General features: G+C 38.6%; 1 protein-coding gene and 1 long non-coding RNA gene across 2 annotated transcripts; one reads left to right on the forward strand and one right to left on the reverse strand.

The window, feature by feature from the left end:
• Positions 1-12: 12 nt before the first annotated feature.
• slitrk4 (SLIT and NTRK-like family, member 4) lies at positions 13-7,287 on the forward strand. The gene is made up of 2 exons (XM_004073617.5): positions 13-1,943; positions 2,616-7,287. Exon 2 carries the CDS (start codon positions 2,658-2,660, stop codon positions 5,238-5,240), a length of 2,583 nt encoding a protein of 860 aa, XP_004073665.1. The 5' UTR covers positions 13-1,943; positions 2,616-2,657; the 3' UTR covers positions 5,241-7,287.
• An 11,147-nt stretch (positions 7,288-18,434) lies between these two features.
• Positions 18,435-26,002, reverse strand: LOC144994921 (uncharacterized). Its single transcript, XR_013658621.1, has 3 exons — positions 25,829-26,002; positions 19,932-19,987; positions 18,435-19,739 (listed from the first exon to the last, which is right to left on the reverse strand). It is a non-coding gene; the product is annotated as an uncharacterized LOC144994921 (long non-coding RNA).
• Between the last annotated feature and the right edge of the window lie 434 nt (positions 26,003-26,436).

Genomic DNA, 26,436 nt, shown 5'->3' on the forward strand with positions numbered 1-26,436 from the left:
CCGCCAACGCACTCAGCAGCAGAGGACTTTGCCTTTCCATCACTCCGCGTCAAAAGTCATACTTACGTAATTAGCAGATAAAGCCGACCAAGAAGCCATACCTTCAAGCGTTTCTCGCTCAAACCATTTTTTCTTCTTTCAAAAAAAAAAAGCCTCTGCGCTTGACAGCCGCCGCCGCCGCACCTCCTCTGTTTCCTCCTCGTTTTGACTGCATCACTCCCAAATCCCATTTTCCTCCTCGCAGACCCCTCACCTCCCATCTCTCCCTCTCTTCCCTTTTACCATTCTGCTCACAAGCGCATTGTTTGAAGACACGCTCTCACTCTTCCGTCGGACCGCGGGGATGCGCCATGCTTTCGTGGCGCAAGTCAAGCGCAGTTGCGCTTGTTTGGCATTTTGTTTCTGTCCTATAGCGCCAACAAATCCACCTTAACACGCAAAACACACAAGTGTGCAGGCTTCATCGGCTTTGATCGTTATCCCCGCAGAGGTTTTGCGGGAGGAGAACAAATCAAACAGAAGATCCGAAAGATTCGAGGAGGCTGAAGAAATGAGAGGAAGTCAATATTAAATACAGAAATTGAGCCGTTTGAAGTGCGCGCGAGACATAATGGAACAGTTCCAAGGTCTGAGGATTTCTCTCTCCCCCCTCTTTCTCGGTCTCTGACACCCCCCCCCTCCCTCCCGTGCGCGCACTCCTCCTTTCTCCCCCTCCCTCGCTCCTCATCGCTGCACTCTCCTCTGCCTCAGTCGTGTGGGAAGCTGAGTGAATGCGTCTGCAGAAGGAGCCAGCGCTCACACGTCCGTTTCGGTTCTATCTCCAAAGGAGGGGAGTGATTCGCGTCCGTTCTCACCTCTGTGGTCTCCTCCAGGATACTTTTATCTTCCCTCTTTATTCCACGTGAAGTTGCTTTCCCCCCCCCCCTCAAAATTCTCTTTTTGGCTGGACTCTCTCGGGGCAGATGGAAGCGGCAGAGAGCGCAGACTTTCCAGCTCCTCATTTGCAACACGGCGGACCGAAGATATAATTGCAATTTTTCATCCGAACACACCACTTTTTGTGGCTCTTGTTGATTTATTTAACCTTTTTTCATCATTTATTTATCTTATATCACATTTTTACATTATTTTCTTGGTGGTTTTTCTTTGCTAACAAATGGACTATGGAATTGGAAATGCTGTTTTTCACCAGGACTGGATTTATGTTGCCAGAATGGACAGTGATACTGTCTTGCATACTATCTGATTGGAGCTGCTTTTGTCCTAACGTGATGCGCAACTTTGCTTGAAACCTGAAGACTGAAGCCTATATTTATTGTTTGGAACATTTGGAGGGGGGCTGAAAGCAGACACAGAGTTGCTCTATGCTCTGTTTCCTCATACACTTCTAACACGTAAAAAAGAAAAGCCTGAAAGAATGCCGGACCAAAATCTGCGCACCACTGTCCATCTTGCAATGTTTTTCACGAATTTCGGGACGCGTCGTCAAGATTTCTGAAAGAAAAAGAAAAAAAAAAAGCTGTGCACCCAACCCTCCCTCGGTTTTTCTACCTTTTTCTCTGACCCCCTGCCACCAAATGAACGCTCTCACATGGAGCTAGTACGGCCAGCTTGGGGGCCGAGCGACCAGAGGGGCGATTTTTCCAAGCAAAAGGAGCCCGTCAGCAAGAGACGCATCGGATGAAATCGGACCCCCCCGCTCCTCCCCACCCTCCTCCGTTTCTCCTACTCCGCCACCCCCTCCCCCTTCTCTCTAGTTTTCTCGGTTCGTGTAGATGTACAGCAGCCTGGATGAGAATATAGTGGAAACCTTGTTGCTTTCCTAAAACTGCTTGCGCTCTGCTTCAGCTGGGAGGACCGTTTGCGCACGTCCCCATCCATGTCTCACCAAAGCTGCCCCGCATCTCCGGAGGGAGCTGCATTCATTACCACCACAGCTTGTGGTAAGTCTAACATCTTTTTTTTTTGTTTTCCCCCTTTCACATGACAAATTTCCTCTACAATCCACAAGGCCAATGCGGTTCAGTAAAGAAAGAAGATTGTTGACCCCTCCATAAATGCCTTAAATCCCCTGAATATGTCAGCAGCGGGCACAGTCACAATCCTTCCTCTGCTACTGTGGCTTTTTTTGAATAATTTGAGTGTGCTGTGTGGGGGTGCTGATTTCAATTTGAAACATTTTGACTAGGATTATTTTTGTAATACAGTTGAAAAGGTAAAAAATGAATAGACTGAGCTTTGCGCATGTGAAAGGATTCAAAAGGGAGGCTGGGATGCAGTGCACTTTGAGCAATCCGTACACTTTCCTTGCAAGTATAGAAAAAAAAAAAAAAGGAAAAAAAAACAGTCGTTCAGTATATATGGAGGATCATGGAGTCAATTCCAGAACTGTGCATTACAGTGACTCAAGAGGAAATGTAATTGAAAAAATGTGCATAATTTTATAGCTATTTAAATTGTTCTGATGAAGATTAAACATGGATTTAAGGAACGGGAGAAGTCCAACTCCACTAATTAATTTTATGCATGAATATTGATGGTTTGCTTTCTGTTTGGGATGTATGCCTGTATGATTGAATGTTTGTGCATGCATCCTTTTTCTCTTCTCTCCAAAGGTTACTAAATGGTAATCTGGAGGAGGATTTCTAACCGGCGAGATGCTCCTCTTACTTCAGCTGGCAGCCCTTTTTTCTTCCATCTCCAGCTCCCTATCCTTCAACCACTCCTACATGTCAGACGGACCCCCCATGGCAGACCCATCCACCTCGGATTTGGTGGCCGAGACCTGCAGCGCCTGTTCCTGCTTTTCGTTGGAGAACGTGTTGTATGTTAACTGCCAGGAGAACTTGGTGTATCGTCCCACACAGCTTATTCCTCCAGCATCCTCCTTGTACCACCTGAACTTCCAGAAGAATAATTTAGTCATCCTCTACCCAAATTCGTTCCTCAACTTCACCCATGCTGTATCGCTGCACCTGGGGAACAATAACCTGGAGAACATTGAAGGTGGAGCATTTATGGGCATGAGTGCATTAAAACAGCTGCACTTAAACAATAATCTTTTAAGTGTGCTGAGAGCAGACACTTTCCAAGGCATTGAAAATTTGGAATATCTTCAAGCTGACTATAATGAAATTAAGTCCATTGAAAAGGGAGCATTTAACAAACTGCACAAGTTAAAGGTTTTGATACTGAACGATAATCTCATTCATGGACTTCCTGATAATATATTTCGGTTTGCCTCACTAACACACTTGGATATAAGAGGGAACAGGATTCAAAAGCTCCCTTATTTGGGAGTTCTGGAGCATATTGGACGCATTGTCGAACTGCAGCTGGACGACAACCCATGGAATTGTACCTGTGATTTAGCCCCTCTGAAGGCATGGCTTGAAAACATGCCGTACAATATTTTTATTGGTGAGGCAGTTTGTGAAACACCAAGTGACTTATATGGGAGGCTCCTGAAAGAAACCAAAAGACAGGAGCTTTGTCCCTTGGGAACAGGAAGTGAATTTGATGTGAGGATGCCACCTATGCTACCAGATAATGGGCAGATGCCCTCCAAAGTATCTCCAACAACTTTGGCTCCTGTTTTCACAAAAGCCCCTAAAACCACGGACTCATCCAAGATTTATGGGAATGGCATTGTGGCTGGTTTTCCACCATTTGGAAGAAATAGCCAGATTACGTCATTTCAAACAAGGACCCCACTGCTCCTGTGTCCACAGCCTTGTAGCTGTAGTGCCCAGTCCCCAGACTCAGGCTTAAGTATAAGCTGTCAGGGGAAGAATATTAAAAGTGTAGTTGATCTCAATCCGAAACCCCCAAACACCAAGAAACTTCACCTGAGTGGGAATTATATTTGTGATATCGGCCAAACAGATTTCCAAGGGTTTGAGAGCTTAGATTTGCTCCATCTTGGCAGCAACCAAATTGTCACATTGCAGAAAGGGGTCTTTTCAAACCTCTCTAATCTGAAAAAATTGTATTTAAATGGAAATCAGATTGAACAGTTGCATCCAGATATGTTTGTGGGTCTAAAAAGCCTTGAATATCTGCATTTGGAATACAATGCCATAAAAGAAGTCTTGGCCGGCACTTTTGACTCCACACCAAACCTGCAGTCCCTGTTTCTCAACAACAATGTTCTGCGGAACCTCCCTGCTTACATATTTGCGAGTGTTCCTTTATCCAAACTCAATCTGAAGAACAACCACTTTATGACATTACCAGTGAGTGGTGTGTTGGACCAGCTGCGGTCACTGACCCACATAGACTTAGAGGGGAACCCTTGGGAGTGCTCCTGCGATGTGGTGGCCCTCAAGCTGTGGCTGCAGAGGCTAAATGATGGTGTGACTGCAAAAGAGGTAAAGTGTACCTCCCCACCACAATTCTCCAACATAGAGCTGCGGCTCATAAAAAATGAGGTTCTGTGCCCTAAGCTTGCAAGACCACGACCTATTGTGACCGGTGCCACACCTTTCCTGACCTCAGTGTCACCCACACGAGTTGGGAAAGCACCTCCAGGAGGGCCTGTGCCTCTTTCGATTATGATCCTCAGCATCTTAGTAGTGCTTATCCTTACTGTGTTTGTGGCCTTCTGCCTTCTGGTCTTTGTCCTGAGGCGGAATAAGAAACCGGTGGGCAGGCAAGAAGGACTGGGGAATCAGGAGTGTGGTTCCATGTCACTGCAGCTCCGCCGGCACAGCCACAAATCTGGCAAAAAAGGCTCTATCCCAGGAGATGACTTGGGCGGGGAAACGTTCATTCCCCAGACCATTGAGCACATAGGAAAAAGTCACACGTGTGGGATCGGACGCTCTTCTGACATGGACGCTGGGTTCAAGTTTGCTGACTCACAGAGACAGAAGATCATCCTTCGCAACTGTGCCGACAAGGATAAGGACTTGTATTCCACCCTGGAGCGCAACAAGCGCCTCAGCACCATCGACGAGCTTGAGGAGTTTCTTCCTCACCGGGAACCCAGCATGTTTATCCACAACTTCTTGGACAGCAAAAGAGACTTCAACAGTATAGGGATGGGCGGGTACGAAATCCGTTATCCTGAGAAAACACTGGATAGAAAGATGAAGAAAACTTCTCTGATAGGTGGGAATCACAGTAAGATTGTGGTGGAGCAAAGGAAAAGTGAGTATTACGAGCTGAAAGCCAAGCTCCAAGGGACGCCTGATTACCTGCAGGTGCTCGAGGAGCAGACTGCCCTAAGTAAAATGTAGGGACTATTGTGTTTGATTTTCTGCATTGATTACACCCACATACACAAGGAAACCCAACTCCTGCTGACAGACAGACAGCCTGACACTTCTGTCTATCTCTTGTTCTTTGTCCTCCCCTCTCCACACACACAAACACCATTCAGTCTCTCAAATCTCTGCTCGTCTGTCTTCAACTCTTTCTCTTTGCAGGCAGCCACAGACACACTAACACACACATTCAGAGCAAGTAAAAGTGCCTTCTGGAAATCCTTAATGACCAATGCAGAGATAGACAAAATGGCTCCGCACTACAAAGCTATTACTAGTATCCGCTTGGATTTATTTAAAAGAGAAAGACCTTTTGGAATATACATGCCACTACCTGTAAGAATTTGGCCAACATACCGCAGGACACCCTACAAAGCAACCATACCATTGTAGTATTTTTGCTGCTATCAACATTTTGTTGTTTTTTTCCTTTCCAACTGCTTTTCTCAGTCAAATCAAAGTCTTGAAAACTTTGCTTGAGAATATACCTCACCATCATCAGCAGTACCTGTTAAGAAAATAAAATTAAAAAAAAAAAAGCAAAAGGAGGGAGCATTTGTTGTTGTTGTTTTTGTTTTTTCATTTGGAATGTAATTGCTTCTCATGGAAACGAAATTGACAGACTTAGTTATGGATGGATGCTATCTTTTATTTGTTTTCCTTTTTTTTTTACAAGGGTCGGTTGTCTGCTCCTGGGGAAACTGTGAAGTCCGCTGCAGACTTGCTGTCACTTTGTCTGGATTGCTGGGAGAACAAACAGTATTTAACTGATGGGAAATGAAGGCACAGCAAACCTCTTGATAAAATTTTTCTTTTTTTTTTGTTTTTTTTTTATAACTTGTTTTGTGTAAAGAGCCATGTTAAATATAGTGTCTTCTGAATAGAGTTGTGTTTCTCTTCAAACTTGTTACTTACATTATGTTTCGGGTGAAATCTAACGGCACATATATTGTCGAAGGACTATTTTGAAGGACAAAACAAATAAAAAAAACAAGGATTAAAGAAAAAAAAAAAACTACAAAGCTGCTTGCCATGTAAGCGTAACCTGGAATTTATTTTGTAAGTCTTACATTATTTGTATTTGTGGGACTGGTTTGTAAATGACAAGGAAAGACTAACAATTACACAGAAACACACATATTCATACTGTGCATTGCAACATCTTCACCGAGAGACTTCAAGCCAGACAACCTGTACTAGAATCTAATCTCTTACCCTTGTCAAAACTCAATTTGTAGTTAAAAAAAATGACAACTTAGTTAATTTATTTTTCTAAGAAGATTATGTAAAGAATTACAGATATAAAAAGAATACTACAAAAAATGGCGAGAACTTGTGAGAATGTCCTGGAGTAAATGAAGGCGTTAGAAGCCACTGCTGAGTTGTTAAAAGGTTTTTGTTTCTCTCAGTTTACCTCTGGGAGAAGGGTTGTGAAATGTGATCTGTACCGTTTCCTTTCTGTTGTGCCACAGGACAAGCAGAGACCTCCTACAGTTTGAGGTTTCAAGTAGTTTCCCTAGTTCTTATATCTCCCAGAGTATAATGTAAAAGTTTTTTTAATCAACATTATGCAACCAAAAATAAATGTGCATTAACTTTGATATGCTTTTGAGGTTTTTGGCATTGGCAAATGGGGGTTTCTGTAGACGAGGGGTGGCAAAGTTCAAAATTGTCAGACCGGAACAGAATTTTAGCGGAAATGTGCAATATAAGAAAACTTGCTCAAGTAACTTTGTTTTAATATTATCATTATTTTATATTTTATAGTTTGAGATTATGCTATCCAGACAAGTTATATATTCCAAAATTCATTCTGTTAGCTACCTGGTCCTTATTAAGAAAAAAAAAAATACTGTTAAGTTCAAATTACCAGTGTTTTTGACATTACAGATGGATAGAATGTATCATGAAAAGTATAATAAATACAATTTTATATTGGTCTAAATTTCATGTATATTGGTTAATTTTCCCTTGTATATTCATGTTGAAGTCAAGGTATTAAAATCAGCACCTATTTGCACTGTGTCCCCCTTTTTCTTAAGAACCTAACACAGCAATTCCTCCCTGCTTTTATTTTGAAAATTCAACCAACCCAATGAATTTCCTTAAAAATTGATGCTGAAACTTAAAAATGAACAATTTTTGGTCAATAATATAACATTTACTATTTTATCCTTGTACGTGTTATATGTAAATCTAAGTTTATTTTTTTTTTTTATTATAAATCTTTTTACTGTTAAATAAATTTCAACTCATTGCATCACTCATTACGTCATTTTAAGGTGCTTATTATGTTCTTTAAAAGACGTTCTCTATAACCTGTTTATCAGTCCCATGTTTTTCTGCTCTAAATTCTGGGAAATTAAAGGGAAGACTCCATCATTGCAAATGTATTATTTATACTCTCTGGTTAATTGTATTGGTGAATTGCCTTACAAAAGTATTATGCTTAAAATCTGTTCTTAGATCTTTAGAAGTCGTTTTATGGACAGTTTAAAACCTTACAGCTTGATTTTACTGTATAACCAAATCCCGCCTTGTTTATTTAGCTTAGTAACATTGACAGCAAAACACCGTCTGTTGTCATGATCGTGCCTTCTGCCAAAATGTTATTGTTCCTATTCATTAACAACGTTTAAGTGTGTATTGTAGCTTTAGACATTTATGATATTTTGGAGATGGTTTTCAAATGAATCAGTCTACTGTCACTTCATGCATTTTTCCTTTTCCTTTTTTTTTTTTTCTTTTAACCTGCTTCTTGAGAGTCCCCTGATGTGCCTTTTCTATATCTCTCGAGGTTTCCTTTTAAATGTTGCTCCAAAGCTGCAATTGTATCAACGGCACCTTCTGCTTTTAGGAATCTGTCAAATATTCATGCGCCTTTTTGGGTTAAAAATTGAAAATTTCCAGTGTCTGTGGTGATCCAACCTTTTTGGGCTGTTGAGAAATGAAGCAGCAGGAAGCATGACTCATGCAAACGCCAGAGAATTGTGCCTATTAATTATTAATAGCACATGGCAGTTATGAACCCAAAAAGAGACGTGGGAACCAAGGTGGGGAAATCTGATATGGTGGCTGCTTTCCAAAGTTTCAGCTCCTTGTGCTGATAGAAAAATAGAAAAAAAATATAAAACCAAGAAAAAAAAAACACCAATGAGATTATATTTAATAATTTATAGTTGTGATTTGGCTCTTGTTGACTATCTAAAACGCCACGACTCTTTGAGTAACAGTAAATGGTTAATGTCTGATAAGTTGCTCATTCTCCCCTCTGTCTGCCTCTCTGGATGCAGAGACATGAAACAGAAGCAGTTCAAGTCTAAAGCATAACTGGAAAATAGTGAATGCCTGGGCTCTGTGTATATTTTTGTGCGGTGCGTTTGTTTTGCCTATTTTAAAATGATATGAAAAGATGCACAACTGCTTACAACCGAATATTGTTTCATCCTGCATTGTGTTCAGAATTGGCCACAAGGGGCGCTGTATGCCTTAGAGTACATTAGAAGCTGTTACATCTGAATAAGCACTGCTGTTTTAATGCTTCTGCTCACCTCTTTTTTTTGGAGAAAAAAAACAGTGAGCAATGATGAGGCTGTCTGACTGCCTTTGGTTGTTTATGTTGTTTTGGGAAGAGTTGATGATGCTTAAATTTCTTACTGGAGTGAAAATGTATTAAAAGGTAGAACGAAGGAGATAAATGCATCTTGAAATGCACAAAAACAAAAAAATAATAGAAGATTGTGATTAAATCACATTAGGAAAGAAAATATATTTCCAGACAAACAAACCACTGCCCTTGTTTTTCAATATAAATGCTGATAAAATTTAGGATTTAATCACCACAATCACCTCTGGCCTTGAAGCTTCTGATTAGCTGGATTCACTTGAGTCAATAATACTATAATACTTGAGGCAAGCCAAACTACTTCAAGTGGACAAAAAGAAAAAAAAATATGTATATGTATATATATATATATATATATATATATATATATATATATATATATGACATGAGATGTTGATTTAAAAAATCGCGTGCTTATTGTGACCTTCTTGGATCTAATAATCAGACAAACTAGCAAACATAAATGTTATGCTTTAAAACAGGGGTTGGCAAACTTGACACAAGGGTCGGACCAGAAACAGGTGCGGTTGGTGTTTCGGTAATCCAGCATTTAACCCTTGTGCTATCTTAGATGACCACACCCTTACATTGACGTGTTCTCCCTACCATGACAAAGGTGGATAGAGGTGAAGAGAATTTCATGTAATCCATGGACACCAGTGAAGATCACAAATCATTGAAGAAAAGAAGTTCAGCGCACTGTCTAGTGGGTCTAGATGACCCAACTCCCAATGGTAAAGTGCCTAGGATAGCACAAGGGTTATGAGAAAGAAATACTGGAAAACCTGTGCCAAAACACATAACGGTTTTAATTACAAATTAATGTATCTTTTAAAAAAGAACATTTAGGAAGTTTTATTATGTGTGGCTTTTGTTGTCATTTTAGTGCCCATTGCACAAATGGGTTGATGTCCCTCAGAGAAAAATGCAAATTTAGAGAAATGCTCCATTTATGTGGTGGTGAAATGTTTGGAAAAATGACTGTCCTACTTGGAAGACACATCACCTAAAATTTCAGTTTATTAGTAAAACAATAACAAGGACTATCAATATCCGAGTTCCCAGTTTGGCAGGCCACATTAAATAAATGGTTTAAAGGGACACATATAGTTTGCCCAAACCCTGATTTTTAAAGAAAAGTCAACTAAAAATGTTTCATTTTGCAAAAAGTTCATGTTTAAACTCAATAACAAAATGTATTGGACGTAATTGTCCCAAGCCATCATTTAGAGTAAAACATTTTGACTGTTGCTTGAAATACGGATGTTGTCAGCGGCTCAAAACATCCAAATAAGATCAAAGCAAATTTCCTTAAACTGCATTAAAATGTGAAGAATTGGATTTTAAGAACCTCTGGAAATAATGCATTTGCAGATGTGAAAGTAGATGTACAAGATCAGTTTTGAGATTTTGCTAAGGTAATTTATCTAACTGCTCTGAAAGTGATAAACTCTTTATTTTAATTTCATCCTCATGTAAAAGATTAGTGTGAAATAGTCTCCAGCAAATGCTGTTTGCTGTATTTCACCTGAAGGAAGCTTGCAAACTAATGTTTATGATTTACTGGATATCAGGAATACTGCTAGAGATGACAGGAATTTACTGTTTGCATTGCATTTTTTTTTCTGGTATTTTGAGTTCTACAGCCCAGAAATGCGATACCCTATGCTTTGAGGGCCGGTCTCCTGCTGGTTTTCCAGAAATCCTGTCATATCTGCTGCTTTTTATCTGGATCAGATGTGTTTAGCCAATGCGGCCATGGTGTAGTGGTCGACCCCATGTTCAGAAGTGTCCTTAACCCCACCTTGCCTCTGGTGAAAGGTGTCAGTGTTCGGCAGCAGAGTGTGAATGTTTCTGTGACTGTAAAGTGCTTTGGGGAAGGCTTCGAGGAAGGCCATTTACCATAAGGAGCTTCAATGACGGGTTGGTTGGAAAACATTTAGGATACTGGCCCTTGAAGCCTGGAATGGGACAACTCCATTCCTGCATGTTTTCCAACACACCCTGCTATGGCATGTTCTAATTGATAGGACACACCTGAACCAGGTAATCAGTTGGGCTTGGATATCTGTAAACCATGCAGACACACCAGTCCTTGAGGCCTGGAGTTGGCTATATTTGCACGGTCTGCATATGTGTAGTTTACCAGTCTGTTATTGTATTTTACTTGTGCTAAGGGTTTGTTACACAGTCAAACTTCAATCATTAGTGGACACTGCTCGTCGTTTAATTCGGAAATTAAAAGAACCCGTTCTTCTGTATTTGTTTTACATTTCCTCAACTTTTTTTATGAAAAAAAACAATTAAATTAAATGGAAAAAAAATCAAGAAAGTCTGATTTGTCAGTGCAATAGCATTGTGTGTTAAAGAGGAAAGGAATTCTAAATGTTTTGCTTGTCTTTTCTTTTATTTAGAGGCATCAGTAAGTAAAGTAAATTAGCTTTAGTCTTTTCCTTTCCCTTTTCTACACTGTTGTTTAGACTTCAACGTCTCATTATTTTGAGGGGTCACAGTTGTTGTGTTGGTTCATGTCGGATGAATGCCAGTGTACTGGTACCTGAGAAGTGTTGGCATCTGTCACAGTCAGGCAGCCATTTGAGAAGGATGGCATTTCGCTGATTACTAAAAATGACTCATTGGATTCACCTAAAGGGAGAAAAAAATAACAATGCTTTTCCTTTACAGCAGCTGTCTCATTAAACAGACAAAACCTTCTACAACTGCTGTTTTAAGTTGCTTGCCTGTTATCGAAACAACATTTAAAGGTGCCTATTCCAGAGAAAAGAATCTCGCCACCTGATAGTGAGCAATGCCACAGCCCCAGAAAGCAAAACCATCAAGTTTCATTATGGGTTGGATAATCTGAGTGCAGCTTTCTATCATTGTTCTGAAGGGTTTTTAACATAAGCCAAATTTATTTATAATCATTTTGAATTTTTGCAGGATTTTCTGCTTCCATTTAATGTAGCGACACATTTTAGAAGAGTGCTCTGCTCTAGAAATTTTTAGTGTTGCTCGAGGAAACTTATTAACCTCTCTGGCCACTATAATAAGGCAATTATAGTTCGCTTTTCAGAATCCAAATTACATTCTTTCATTATTTTCATTGAATTTCTTAATAAAAAGAATTGAGTGTAAGAGCATGATGAGTTTTATATATATATATATATATATATATATATATATATTTTAAGAAAGGGGAGATATTTACCGTTAAAAAGCATGGCCTTGCGTTATGCTTTTTTTTTGTTTTTTTTTAACAGGTGGGGCTTTTTTTCCTTAAAGGGGATTGTATCAATGTATTTTAAATCAAACACCATCCCTTGGTAAGTCGTGTTTTAACAATCCAGGGCCATTTTATCAGTTTCATACAATGTGTTTGAGCCCCTGGTATCACAGATTAGTGATACAAGTAAGGAATTGACGGAAACCTTTTCCTGAATCTAATAAAACTGTTTAGGGCAAATTTAAATGTCCAACGCTGTCCAAACAGAGCAACAAAACCAAACAGTCTATCCCCAAAAATGAGAGACTGGACAGTTTTTGCATTCTTTCATCTTGTCTACTTGGATTTGTCATCAACCTTTCATGGAAAACTTTGTTATAGTGTTGTGGTATTTTTTTTTTTTTTTTTTTTATGGATGGAGCATCAAAGAAAGAGGAATGACGCACAAATCTCTGATTGTCTGTCTTTGTCCCTGTGATCAACTGAACTGTCCTTTTCTTGACAACAGCTGAGTGGACTCCTGCATTGATTGAATATTTCTGCATTGCAAAAGACGGTGCAGGATAATGGAGCTGCTGTTGGCCTAAGTTATAATATTGTTCCATTGTTTTGGGGATTTTAAGCAAACTTGTTTTTTTTTATTAAAAATAAATAAAATCATGTGTCACTCATTCATCTGTAAAAGAGCACATTTGAGTCCATAATTCAGTTTAAATCAATTTCATTGGATTACAGTGTTTCCTCGCTATATTGCGGTTCACCATTTGCAGTCTTGCTGTGTGCAAGTTTGATTGCTTTCTTATTTTTTTTCTTTTACTTTAACAGTGCCATGTTTATTCCGTTCTGATTGGCTGATGACTTTGTCAGTCAATCTCTCTCCTCTGTGCCGTGCCTAATGCGTGTAGTTTGCTACATGTACAAAACTCTTTGATCATGATCAGATCTTTGGTTTCATTTTATTACTGGACTTATTTTTCTATGAAGATGTAAACTTTGAGAGTTTTTAAAAAAGAGAGAAAAATGTGAAAATGTTCATGTCTGTCTGAGAAAAGTATAAAAAAGGGGGCAGTGAAGAGTTTTACGACCATCTGTAATCCCACTTTACGTATTTCACCTAATGCGGTTTATCCCCCGCAGTAAATGAGGGAACACTGTATCCTGGTTGGTTGGTATCTTGGTTGGTATCATGTTTTGGTTATTATAAACAATAAATTATGCTAATTTAGTTTAGTTCTATGGGTTTGATGAAGCCGTGCACCATGCTCAGGTTCTGTTCTGTTTGGTTTTATTTTCAGCTGTTTCTGTTTATTAGTTAATTAGTCTTTAGTATATTTTAGTTTATGATTTTCAGTCAGTTGGGATCAGGTCTTCTATTAGTTCGCTCCTGGTTGGTACAGTTTTGTGTTGCTGTCATCATAACCCCGCGCTCTGTCATTCTTTCTTTCTGCTGCTCACAAATAAAAGTTTACAGTTTAAAACAGCTGCATAAGAGCTGTCTTAACAAATTTGGTAAGCACTGTTGTTTTCGATGAACAACTGCTTCTGTGCTTGTGCATGAGATTAAATAGTTCTAGTTAACATTCTGCCGCTTCCTTGTGGTGCAAAGACACACCTGTGTCTGCTTTATTATATTGACCTGTGAGCGATCGATGAAACAAGAACAATCACAGACGAGTGGAGGGGACTTGAATCTTTGGGACCATGAGGAGTTTTCTGGGTCATTTGTGGTCATCTCAGGGGAAGACATTAGACACTTGGCTTTTTCTATTGCTAAGACTAATCAATAACTTATGCTATTTGATATAAGCTAAGTCTCTAAAAATCAAATTAGATAAAAAATGATGTGTATTTAATGGCTTGTTAACATTTTACTGCAGCATTTTTTTTGAAAGTCTTTTTCTTCTTAATCATGACCCAAAAGCAGCCAAATGTCTTACACCATCTTTGTGTCACTGCTGATCTTTAATCACTGCTACAGCACACAGCCTCGGAGATCCGTCCCCTAAACGGTCTTCAGTCGGATCCGCAGTCATCCTTCTTCCCTCCTTCCCCCGGCTGCCAGTCTGCCTTGTTTCCCCATCTCAATGTCCATCCGTCGTCCCGTTTCCCTCTCTTCTCTTTCTGCTGTACCTGAGCTGAATTATGATTCATAGTCTTGCCAGCTGCATTGTGATTGATTGGGCTTTCCAGCTAACTAATGAATTGGCCCCTCAAGGACGTGCAGCCGTCCAGCTTTGGAAACAATGTGGCCTCTGCTGAAATCAGCTTGGAGACTGCTGGCACCCCACGTTGCCACTACCAGTGTTTATTTGGATTCGGCTTTGGTAGGGATTTGGTGCGATTTAATTTTTAAAGTGACACCAATTGGATTTCTAATAGCTCATCATCCCAGTAACACATGGCAAGGACTCATTCTTTTTTTTCTTCTATATCATGTCCCATGACTGTATTTTCTTATCTTTAAATGATACAGGAGTTTGCTGTAGTAGTATTTTTACTAAAATGTATTGTGTGTTGGGCTTTTCTTCCAGCTTTACTTTTCATCCAATGACTCGAGAAACAACTCATGAACCTTTCAGAAGCAGCACAAAACCAGTAAACTTACAAAAATACCAAACTGGGGAATTAAGTTAAGTTAGTTTAGTCAAATAAATAAATAAAATTAAGTTTTTTTAGAGTGGAAAAGTAACCTTTCAAAATACATGATTTTTACGTTTCTTTCTAATCTTTATGTAACTTTTTTTCCGGATCAAGATAAAAATCAAAGGTTTTTGAGGACTCCGCCATTGAAACTAAGACTGTTAAAGGACCAGTATGTACCTGCATTGCTTTGCTGTTATTTGTTTGTCTTCAAAGATTTATAAACTTGCTTTTGTTCGTACATTAGCATAGAAATGCTCGCCAGGTTGAAGCAGTGCCAGAAAGATTAACTGCATCTTGGCAAAAGCTATCAGCACTGCTGTTTTTGCCTCTGCAGTGTTATAGCAATGTGCTTTCTCCCAGACTTTTGGTTTGAAAAATGACGAGCACTTTTAACTTTTAGGCAAAAAAAAATCATGTTTGCGAAATTCACCTAGATCATTCAGATTGTTAAAAAAAATGATGAAAGGAAATCTTTTTTTTTTTTTTTTTTTAATTTGTCAATGAGTGTCATCTATTATCCTAAATTGAATCAGTAATAAAAGCTGTTTTATTTATTTTTATTCTATTGAACAAACTGATGTTTCAGGACTTTGGGAACTTTCTCATTTACAGTCAACAACAGTGACTTTCTTTTTGCCATGTTGCCAATTCCATCCAGCCATCTTATCTTTTAATAGTTCAGGCCTTCTTGAGTTTTTTTTTTCCCCTACTTTACCATTTGTTTAAGTAATTTATCTTTAAAAGATTTTTTTTTTTTTTTTTTTGTGGCAACAGTTGATATCAATATTTGGAGTCTCTTTTTACAGATACATTTTTAGATTATTTAATGCAATAATTCCACAGTGAAATTTGGGAATTTTTCCAAAATACATAATTCCAAGAGATACATTTTGTCATTTTTTACTGCAAAAATCCAAAATATTGAGATCAAGCAGTTTTTTAAATGTTTTATAATGAATATTAACCCTTGTGCTATCTTAGGTGACCCCACCCTTACATTGCTGTGTTCTCCCTACCATGACAAAGGTGGATAAAGGTGGAAAGATTTCATGTAATCCATGGACACCAGTGAAGATCACAAATCATTGAAAAAAAAAGGTTCAGAGCACTGTCTAGTGGGTCTACATGACCCAACTCCCAATGTTAAAGTGCCTAGGATAGCACAAGGGTAACACGTGTAGAGACGAAATGAAAATGTATGAATCCTCAAAAAAAGCAAAGACAATGTGAAAACTATGTGAAAATGGTTTAAAAAGCAGGTGGAGCTCCACTCAAAGATCTAAGTAATTATTCCTAGGGGTTATCACAATTATGTCATAACCTTTTTAATGTTTGTTTTCAACCAACCGTTTCAAACCCTCACATTCAAATTTTGAATGAAAAATACAATAATTGGGATATTTATTGGTTTCATGTAAACAACAAACGTTATTGGTAAAATCCACTGAGGGAATGGAGGTTCATAAACCTATTATACATCTCTTATTCCACCTTTCTCAAAAAGCATCAAATAAATACAATTTTCAGGATTGTTATTCTTTTTTAACAACAGAATGGTGATTTTTTGTTTGTTTTGTTACCTTATTAGTGAGTTCCCGTTAATGCCAAAGTTAGCTGCTGCTTCTGTTATCAAATGACTTCGATTCATTTTTGGGGTATTTGGCACATGTATCATTTGTTTCTGTGTTCGTCTCATTTGCAGACAGCAAACTGAGTCAACACCTGCTGTGACGGTTGGTCATGCATGACCAAGTGTGTGATTATAGCAAACTGTCAGGACTGGAGGCACTGCAGTCATTTTAATTGAGCTTTTGCTGTGTGCATGACACACAAACAGAGAGACAGCTGTGTTTAAAAGCATTTCATATTTAACACATTTAACGTAGAGGAGCAAAGTGATCACGAACTGCAATGTAAGCATTTCTGATAGTTTGAGTACATAAGGGGAATCTGTTACCCCAAAAGGAACGTCGTCGCCCTCTACGACGCTGAGAGCCCTCAGGAAGGACCCATCGGTTTGACTGGGTTGAAGCCCTTCAGAGTGTAATCTGATAAAGCATGTGCAGGAACCCTTTGAACAAATAGGATTCCCTGACATTCCAGATTTTATCACACAGAAATCAAAAGGACCTGCTGCAAATGTCCCAGAAACAGACAGATCAGGCCGTCGAGGGCTCGTGCTGCACCAGGTCAAAGCTGTTATGGCAAATCAAGGGAAACCTGCAGAAAAATAAGGATAGCGGTCGCTGTAGATAATATGCATTTATAGAAAACATGCTGTTTATCTTTTCAGAATCCTCCAGTTTACACTGCAAAAACACCAGAACTCACAAAGTGTTTTTTAAATTTAGTTTCAGGTTTAGAAACCAATTTCCTTTCCTACTACTCCTACAACTTGTTATGAAAATAAACCGTTAACATCTTGTGAAGTAATTTGATCACAATGACATCTTAGTTTTAAGTAATATATCTAAAGAAATATCTTTTTGTCAGATGATATTTGTAAGCAGAAGCTTTATTTGTGATGGTGAGTGGTCGTGTTTCAAAAAACATTTAAGCTTGAAAAAGGGAAACTAAAATTTTTATTTGATTCATATAATTTTTATTTGAATCATATAATTCATATAATTTTAATACAAATTTAATATTTAATATACAACTCTAATCCAATTTTAAGATGGTGTATGCTCTGGAAATAAAGATAGTCGAACTGTTGCTTTAAATAGTACGACGGAGTATTAGTGCCACCAAAAAAAAAAAAAAATTAGAGCCACCAAAAAAAAAAAGTAAAATTACGAGATTTTATCTCGTAAATTTAGGAGATAAAAACTCGTAAATTTACGATTTTTTATCTCATAAATTTACGACTTAAAATCTCATAAATTTACGAGAAAAAAGTCGTAGATTAAAGAAAAAAACACCGAAGTTGTCCGTTTATCGGAACCTAGCTTGAAGATGAAGTATGTGGAGCCTTTTGTGAAGCTTTATTTCCGGATTATTATAGGTTTAAAACAAAGAGATTCTGAACCTTTTGGCGACTCAAAATCAGATTATTTTCCGTGTAGCAGTCTTTCCGGGGTTCAGTGTCAGTAAAGCGGAGTTTAATATGTAAAATAAGGAGCTCAGAGACACGTTTGGGTGTAGACAATCGCTGCAGCCTTTATTCTCCTTTTCATTCACATATCCTGAAGTTCATTTGTCTCATTACGTCATGAACCTGTCATCCCAACACCAATGCGGAAGTAAACAGTGTTACAAATGCCCCCCTCCTGCAGATGAAATGTCCCGTTTCAGCATAAAACAATAAAGAGGAATGAAAATAGTGTTTTATATTAGCTTTGGAACGTTGAAAATGCCAAAAAAAGTGCTCCTCCTTTTGTGTGACGGGAGCGTCACACAGACGTAGAGTCTTGTCTTTGGTGGAGGAAGAAAGGATTCAAGCGAACAGCTGCAGGGACACCGACGACGGCTTCATCGGGCTGCAGTGATCCTGCAAACCAACCATCAATAAATAAAACTTTAATGAATCGCAAATCAAACAAATGACCTTCCAGACATTTGGAACGTTATCAATAAACATTCAGCTCACCTGTTCAACAAAGTTTAGTCGGTCTTCTCGGCGGCTGCAGTCTGCACGGCGTTCACCTACTGCTCTGCATGCTCACTTCCACTGTAATCTCCTAAAATTACGAGTTTTTTTCTCCTAAATTTACGAGAAAAAATCTCGTAATTTTACTTTTTTTTTTTATTTGGTGGCTCTAAATTTTTTTTTTTTTGGTGGCCCTAATACTCCGTCGTAAAATAGGATTTGTTTTTGGGGAAGGTGTATTAATATAGAAAATGTTTGAAGAAATAAAACTCTAAACAAGACAGACTTATGTTAAAACATTTCCAATTACCAGAGCAATAGTCCTAATTTAATATATTTTAAGAAATATTATAAAGACAAATTCCATGAGCTGTAGTGGCATTTTATTCCACCTATAATAAGAAAAAAAAACATCTTGTAATCTAAATATTAATGCATTTCTCAAATTTTTTCCCTTTAACGTATCTACACTGGAAAAATTCTGTACTGAGTCAGTCTAAGTTCAGATCCTTTGTCAGACACTTCAGAAAAATCTTGAGACTCTCCTCCACAAAAAAGCTCAAGGATCTACAGACCTCTATTGTTTCCTCAACTGAAGACGTTTGACTTTGTTCTACATGAACTGAGTGATTGATTGCAGTTAGGTTCATAAACAATTACAGACTTTTAGCCTGATCTTTTAAAAAAGCCTCAGTCATATATCATAGTCCTGTTTTTTTTTAAGTTCTAACTAATTTTGACATAAATCAACAAGGTAGGTAGTAGGAGAAATGACAAAAAAGATCAGAAAAGAAAAGTCAGAGTCCAATCTGCGACCTTGATTGATTACAGTTGAAGGCAGAGATAAAGGTCAAGAATAAATCTATATTTATTTTTTATTTTTTACCAAACAACGTTTTCATTTCAGATTTCCTTACACCAATGTTAATTAAGAAAAGGTGAGAAGAATGTTAATTTTGTTTATTTTGTTTCTTGGAATTTTAATCCCATTGGATTTTTGTCCTGTCACAATGTGAGCTATTTACATAAAAAGACACAAAAGTCTTCATTTTAAATTTAAAAAATCAGTTATGGGGCATTTCTTTAAATCTGATCAGAATACCTATGACAATTGTTTAAGTTGATTTAATGTTGCAATAGATCTTAAAGTATCAGTATTAGAAAAAAAATGTATTGGAATTCTTTAAAAGATTCAAATTTGTTGAATTGTGTTTTAACTGAAACAAAAAAGGGTAGAAAACAAGGGTTTACTGCAGATTAAGTCTTGATTCTGCTTCTCTGACTTCACTTTCCTTGCGTCTTTTGCTTATTCACTGTCTTCCAGCTCCACAGCTTCTCAACCGTCTGATAACGATTGTCTTCCCAGTCAGGTGTGTTGGAACAGGGAAACTATTGATAAATGTAGGGCAGAGGGGTGTGAAGACCAAGACAGAAAAATACAGGCCTTATCAAATTATCTGTTCCATGCAGGTAAATTCATTTGGTAGTTAGCAATATTTTTGACAGTGCCCAATATTTCAGTTTTGTGTTTTGCAGCCTGAAATGTGGCAAAAAGTTGAAAAGTTGAAGGAGGCCGAATACCTTTGCAAGACATTGTACCTGGAGCAGCACATTTGGGTCCAGGGCATGGCAGCAGTCTGAAAAAGAATACAAACTCCTGGCTGCATCTTTACTTTGCCTTTTTTGCTAAACCTCTAAGCAAACATTGACAGCAGCTGTAAAGAAATCTATGAATTCCTTTGCATAAAAAGTGTTTGTTAAATGGCACAAAACAAGAGTTTGACCTCTGGCTGTTTAACAATTGTATTATTTATTTAAATAAAATAAAAAAGGGGATATACAGTATACTGGTGCAAAAAGTCTGGTTGTAAGGACAAAAAAAAAGGTTTCTCATCAATTTATCATTCAGAACTACTCACAAAAGAAAATTGTATTTAAAAGCCAAGATGCCCTCATCTTTTGTCTGAAATATGTTTTATATGTGAAATATTTTCTAAAAAAAGGGTTCAAGCTTATTTAGAAATAATTTTTTTTCTACTCTGCTCTGTCCTTCACCTTTCTTTGGCATGTATTTATAAATTTACAAAGAAACCTTTCACTTTCAGATAACACCTTTCATTTTTTTTAAACAACCATTATTTATTATTGCTTTTGTAAGTGTTTGGGTAATTAACTAATGAAGTAGTTTTTCATTACTGATTTCCCAATAAAATATCCCACTATTGTATTAGAGATATAATCTTGCTATTTTGCTTTGACAGGGACCCGTCACCATGGTCCAGTTAAAGTCTCACACATAATTAAAAATATGCTGTTTTTAGCCAAAATTCAAAATAAATCGTTTTTTAGGACACAGTTTCTTCAGAGCAACAGTCGGTCATTAGAAAATTGCCTCCAAGTTAGGACGTGGAGTTAGCCTACCCCCATTTCCCATCATCCATCTGTTTTCGTGCTCTTTAGCTAGCTTTATGAGCCAGATGCCAGCTCAGAAAAGGAAAACAAAGACGTACATGGATCTAGTTGTCTCCAAGTGGATCTATCAGAAGGGAGCAAAGCAGGGAACTTGTGGCCAGCCGAGCTGGCCACAAGTAGTGTAGCTTCTATGTCACAGCAACAAGCTTTTTCATACATGATTTGATTTTGAATGATTTGAAAAAATAAATATTCAGAAAAGTAATTTTGACCTTTTGTCATTATATATGTCCTCCATCATCAGAAAAATGTCATAAGAATACGTTCAAAACACCAAAAATACTATTTATACCAGAGTGGGTCCTTACAAGACAGTTGTGACAGTGTGTTCATGCAACATGGTTGGTCTTTTCACTGATCTGCAAACAATTTCTCCTTCCACTCATTGGAATATGACAACGGCTATGAGGAGCAAAATGTGGTCTTGTGAATGCAGACGTTAGTAGGAACCAGCCAACTGGGTGTACGGGTCCATTGTTGTCCCATGCATATTGGTGGAAAAAAAAGAATACAAAGAAAAGGTCTTCAAAAGATGATGAGAGAATCCAAAGCAACACGAGAAAACAGAATAAAAAAGTGAAGATGGGATTGAGAAATAGAGGTTTGCCCCATTTAAATTTAAGTATAACTCTGAACATAGACCCCCCTTTAATTGGACAACATGTCCACATGTGGACTGAGTCACTATGTGTTTGTGTGTGGGGGTCTACACTGTACATGAATGCAGAAAAAATATTAAGCTCAACAAGAGAGACTGAGCATTTGGAAGCTTGTATAATTCTCTCTGTGGGTGTCAATTAAATCTCTATGCTCAGTCAACAGCACACGCATTCAAACACACACAAACACACTGACTCAACAGTGCTTCGACAACACCGGCTGGCCTGGCAAACAAGGCAGAGAGGGAGGGAGGAAGAAAAGAGCTGATGGAGGGAGAAAGAGTGATAGGAGAAAGAGAAGTGGCAACATGAGAGCATGGACTACAGGTAAGGAAGTACTACAGCTTCTCTGCCTCACACACACATATACACAAATAGTTTATTGTGCCACGAAAATGAACCCACGCATTCAAAGGAGCGCACATGCAAAACGTAAGATCACATGCCATAAACATGCCATGTTTAATCTTCCTGTTGCCACATTTTAAAGCCCCGGGATGCAGTGTCCCATATGATTAACTTCACATCAAAACGTTGGAATGCAACAATCTCGCATACAAAATCCACAAGATATTGATGTTTGCTGATCCTGCAGATGTGTGTTTGCTTTGTAATGTAAAGGCATATGTCAGTATGTAGGGGCACACACTCTCCTGCATTTCAATAATGAGTTTTTAAACGAGGACTTAGAAACCTGTGTTATACTCAGGGAGGATGAACTCCATTTGGATTCATTGTACATCTGTATTTTATTTTAGTCTTTTTATAGCTGAATATCTTCACAGGAGCTGGTTAGAATGGTTAGAATTGGATGGAACCATACAATAGAATTGTATGGTTCTGTACAGCTCATCGCAACAGTTATGCTCTACTTAAGGTTGTACACAACTTTTAACTTTGGACTGATCGAGTACTAAGGATTGGTCCAACTTTTTCTTATCTTACAGCTCTAAATATGAAGTTCCCATACCGTTTTAATGACTCAACACCCTGGTTAAATTCCTGTAACTTAGGCAGTATTATGCGATTGAATAAACATCTGAAACTACGGACACACCGGGCATATTACACGCGTTCAAGAATGGGCTAATCACGCTTAATCGCTTATTCACACTGGACAAGAAGGGAGGTGGAAATCTTGCAGTTCTTGATCCAAAGTTTTTTTTTTTTTTCACAGCTTCCAATATATATGGAAGAATTGGTGTCATTTAATTCCACCTTAGCACACACTGCAATTATTAATTTCTTCTCCATGATCAATTTTCAAACGGTTGGCTCTTAGGTGAATTAAAAAGGGATGTTATCCGTATGTCGCTACCAAATCTGGGTTTAGTCAAAGTTTGACCTGGTTTAATTTTTGATAAGCATTCATTGACCACGCATTTAGTATTTACAGCTCCAAAACAGTCCTTTAAATATCCATAGCTACTCTTGAACTCAAGAGTTTTGAATGTGGAAGCCCGAAACGTGCATTTATGCGCATTTACATGGACTTTTCTCTGAAAGTAGCCGCCGGACCGTGTGTTGCCAGGACCGAAGCTTAAGGAAGATGAATGTTGAGGAGGCCAGTACAAATCGTCAAATATCATGCAGTTTTAGCAATGTAGTATAGCTAGTGAAGGTCATGAGTATTTCTCATTAAATTTTATTTATATAGCCCAATGTTCCAACAATAGTTGTCTCAATAGGCTTCATACCAGTAATTGTATAAGGTCATTAAATCAGTCATAAAATAGAATAGGTAATTGCTAACTAAACTAAACAGACTAAGCTAAACTGGGCATCCCTGCCTTTAGACCCTCCCTCTTGGTAAAGAGAAACTCCTTAAAAAAAAACAAATTCCAGAAAAAAAAGGTGCCTGCCGTCCTCACCTGGACGGATAGGCGATGTACCACAACTCTTAGAGAAGAATTAGCTTATCTAACTCTACAACTACATGTTTAAATAGTGTAGCAGATGGGTATGGTGTCAATTCAGCGCCTAATGTATTGCGCATCAAAACCATAAAACCGCGAATCAAAACCCCAAATCAAAATGCATAAATTGAGAACCAAAACCCACAATTTGCAACCAAAAGATATAACCCAAAGCATAATCATATTTCTCAGCTGCCAATTTTTTTTTTCATCATTCTGAAATCGTCGTTTTGAGTTGCGCTTTTATTTTTTGAGTTGCACTTTTTTTTCTTTCTTGATTCTAAAATCTGTCGACACGTAAAATCAGCGACACGTCAGTCAAGGGGACAAGAGGTGGGACATCCCTTTTAGAAACCTTATAGGTTATACATTGATGTACTTCTTAAAAAAAATATTTGATTAATCGAAGTGAAAATTCGCGGTCAATTATTCCAAAGTTTGACATGACCGATTCTGACACTGTCGTAAAAAATCAACTTTGTTTAATCCGTAAAAGTCCTGAAATGAGCCAAAAACCCGCTAGAGTTGAGCTAGCTAGCATGGCTAACACGGGAAAACATTGTTTACAATGAATAGCAATAGTTTTCATGCAACATCATACTTTCTAACATCTTTTTTCACTAGCAGCAACTGGTGGAGGTCATCTGACTGTGCTGGCTTCCTCCGGTTACATAAAGTACACGTTTGTGCGTTTAATATGTTAAAAGATGTGAAAAACATGAAAAACTCACCTTATAAACTGGTATATTGACGCAAGACTCAGAGTTATTCGGTAGCCAATGAGCTAATGGATGTCGGGGATGTCCCGCCTCTCCTCCCCTTGACTGACGTGTCACTGATTTTACGTGTCGACAGGTTTTAGAATCAAAATCACAAAGGATTAAACTGCAACTCAAAAAATAAAAGCGCAACTTAAAAAGACAATCTCAGAATAAAAGCGCATCTCAAAACGACGATTTCAGAATGGTGAAAAAACAAATCGGCAGCTGAGAAGAATTATTGTGCTTGGGTTATATCTTTTGGTTGCTAATTGTGGGTTTTGGTTCTCAATTTATGCATTTTGATTCGCGGATTTGGGGTTTTGATTTGCGGTTTTGATGCGCAAGACATTAGGCGCTGAATTGGGCTTCATTTAATCAGCAGCCTCGATGATTACGGACTAGTAACTCTGACTCCTGTTATCATTAAGAGCTTTGAGAAATATCGCATCATGTCTTGCCTCCCTCCGGCATTTGAGCCATTTCAGTTTGCATACAGAGCTAACAGATCGACAGAAAATGCCATTGTCAGAGCACTACACACCATCATCTCCCACCTGGAACACCAGGGGAACTACGCTAGGCTGCTCTTCATTTACTTTAGCTCTGCTTTCAAGACACTACTACCAGACAGACTGACAAATAAGTTGCTGGATATGGGACTTCTCTAAAACATCTGCTGTTGGATTAGAAACTTTCTCTGTCCAGAGAGTCAGAGTCTCTCAACAGCTCTCGGCATCAACATTGGCTCATCACAAGGCTGTGTTCTCAGCCCCCTTCTGTACACCCTGTATACATATGACTGTGTCAGCATCCACCCAGACAGCACTGTCATAAGGTTCGCAGATGACACCACCATGTTGGGGCTCATCTCCGGTGGAGACAGCATACAGGGACTAGGTCCACAAGCTGGTGGGGTGGTGTGCAGTCAACTACTTGGTCCTCAACATCTCCAAGACCAAAGAACTAATTATTGATTTCAGGAGGAAGAAGTCCAAACTTCAGCCCATCTTCATCAATGGGGAGTGTGTGGAGAGGGTGCTCAGCTGCAAGTTCCTAAGAGTGCACATAGATGCAGACCTCCAGTGGAGCTCCAACACCTCAGAGGCTCTGAAGAAGGCCCAACAGCATCTCCACTTTCTGAGGATTCTCAGGAAGACCCATTTGGAGAGGGAGCTGCTGACAATCTTCTACCGCTGCTCAATTGAAAGTGTGCTGACAAATGGCATCTCTGTATGGTTCTTCAGCTCCACCACAGCACACAAAAAGGCACTGTAGACGGTCATTAACACTGCCCAAGAAATCATTGGTAATCCCCTTCCCTCCCTGAAGGACCTCTACAACACCCGCTGTCTAAAGAGGGAATGAAGCATCTTGATTGACTGCACACACCCAGGACACCAGGTGTTTGAGAGGCTGCCCTCTGGCAGTTGATTCAGAGTGCTGAGAGCATGGACAAACAGACTAAAGGACAGTTTTTACAACCAGGCAATAACCTTAATTAACGCAAAACATTAACACCAGATCATTTGTACCTTTTTTTATTTTTAGAGGGATTTTTTAAAACTAGATTATTTTTTTCTCTCTAAATGCACTGATGTGGGACAATATCCTTATTTCATTGTACTTTGAATGAAGTATCACTGTGCAATGACAATAAAGATTTATCTTACCTTATCTTGAGTTGGGGGATGGCTGGGGGTGCAATGCGTCCTAGAGGCAAGGTCCACGTTCAGGTACAGGAGCGCAGACAAGCCAGAGGCGAGGTCCAAGGCCAAGAAGAGGAGCAGGAGCACAGACGAGCCAACTGGAATCTGGAATCACTCCCGCTCCCCCGGGGTTGAGTGGAAAAGAGGGACAACACTTGAATTGCATTGCACCAAACAGAGGCATGGAGAACTAAATGATAAATAATCAAAAAATAGAGGAGAGGAGAAGTAGATGACTTGCACAACAAGTCATCAAACAATTCAGTGACATCCAAATACCCAAAAATTCTTGGGGAGTAATGAAAGAAAGAAGATGTTTTACTTTTTTTTTTTTGATGTTTATTCTCCTGTTGTGGAAAGAAAAGGCTTGATAATGTAGAACTGAAAGAGCTTCAAGGGAAGACGGAAATGTCCACCAAGACTTGTTCCCATAACTGCGTGAAGACGATATCCTTTGCAGAATAGAAACTAGCTTAAAAGCTGTTGCATATTATTGGCAGGCTAATACTAAGGCTTCTTAGTGGGTTTAGGTACATTATGATTGGTACATACTATTTGCATCTAGACTAATT

This window comes from Oryzias latipes, chromosome 10 (genome assembly GCF_053564925.1).
Source record: "Oryzias latipes strain Hd-rR chromosome 10, Olatipes_Hd-rR_3.1".
Lineage (NCBI taxonomy): Eukaryota > Metazoa > Chordata > Actinopteri > Beloniformes > Adrianichthyidae > Oryzias > Oryzias latipes.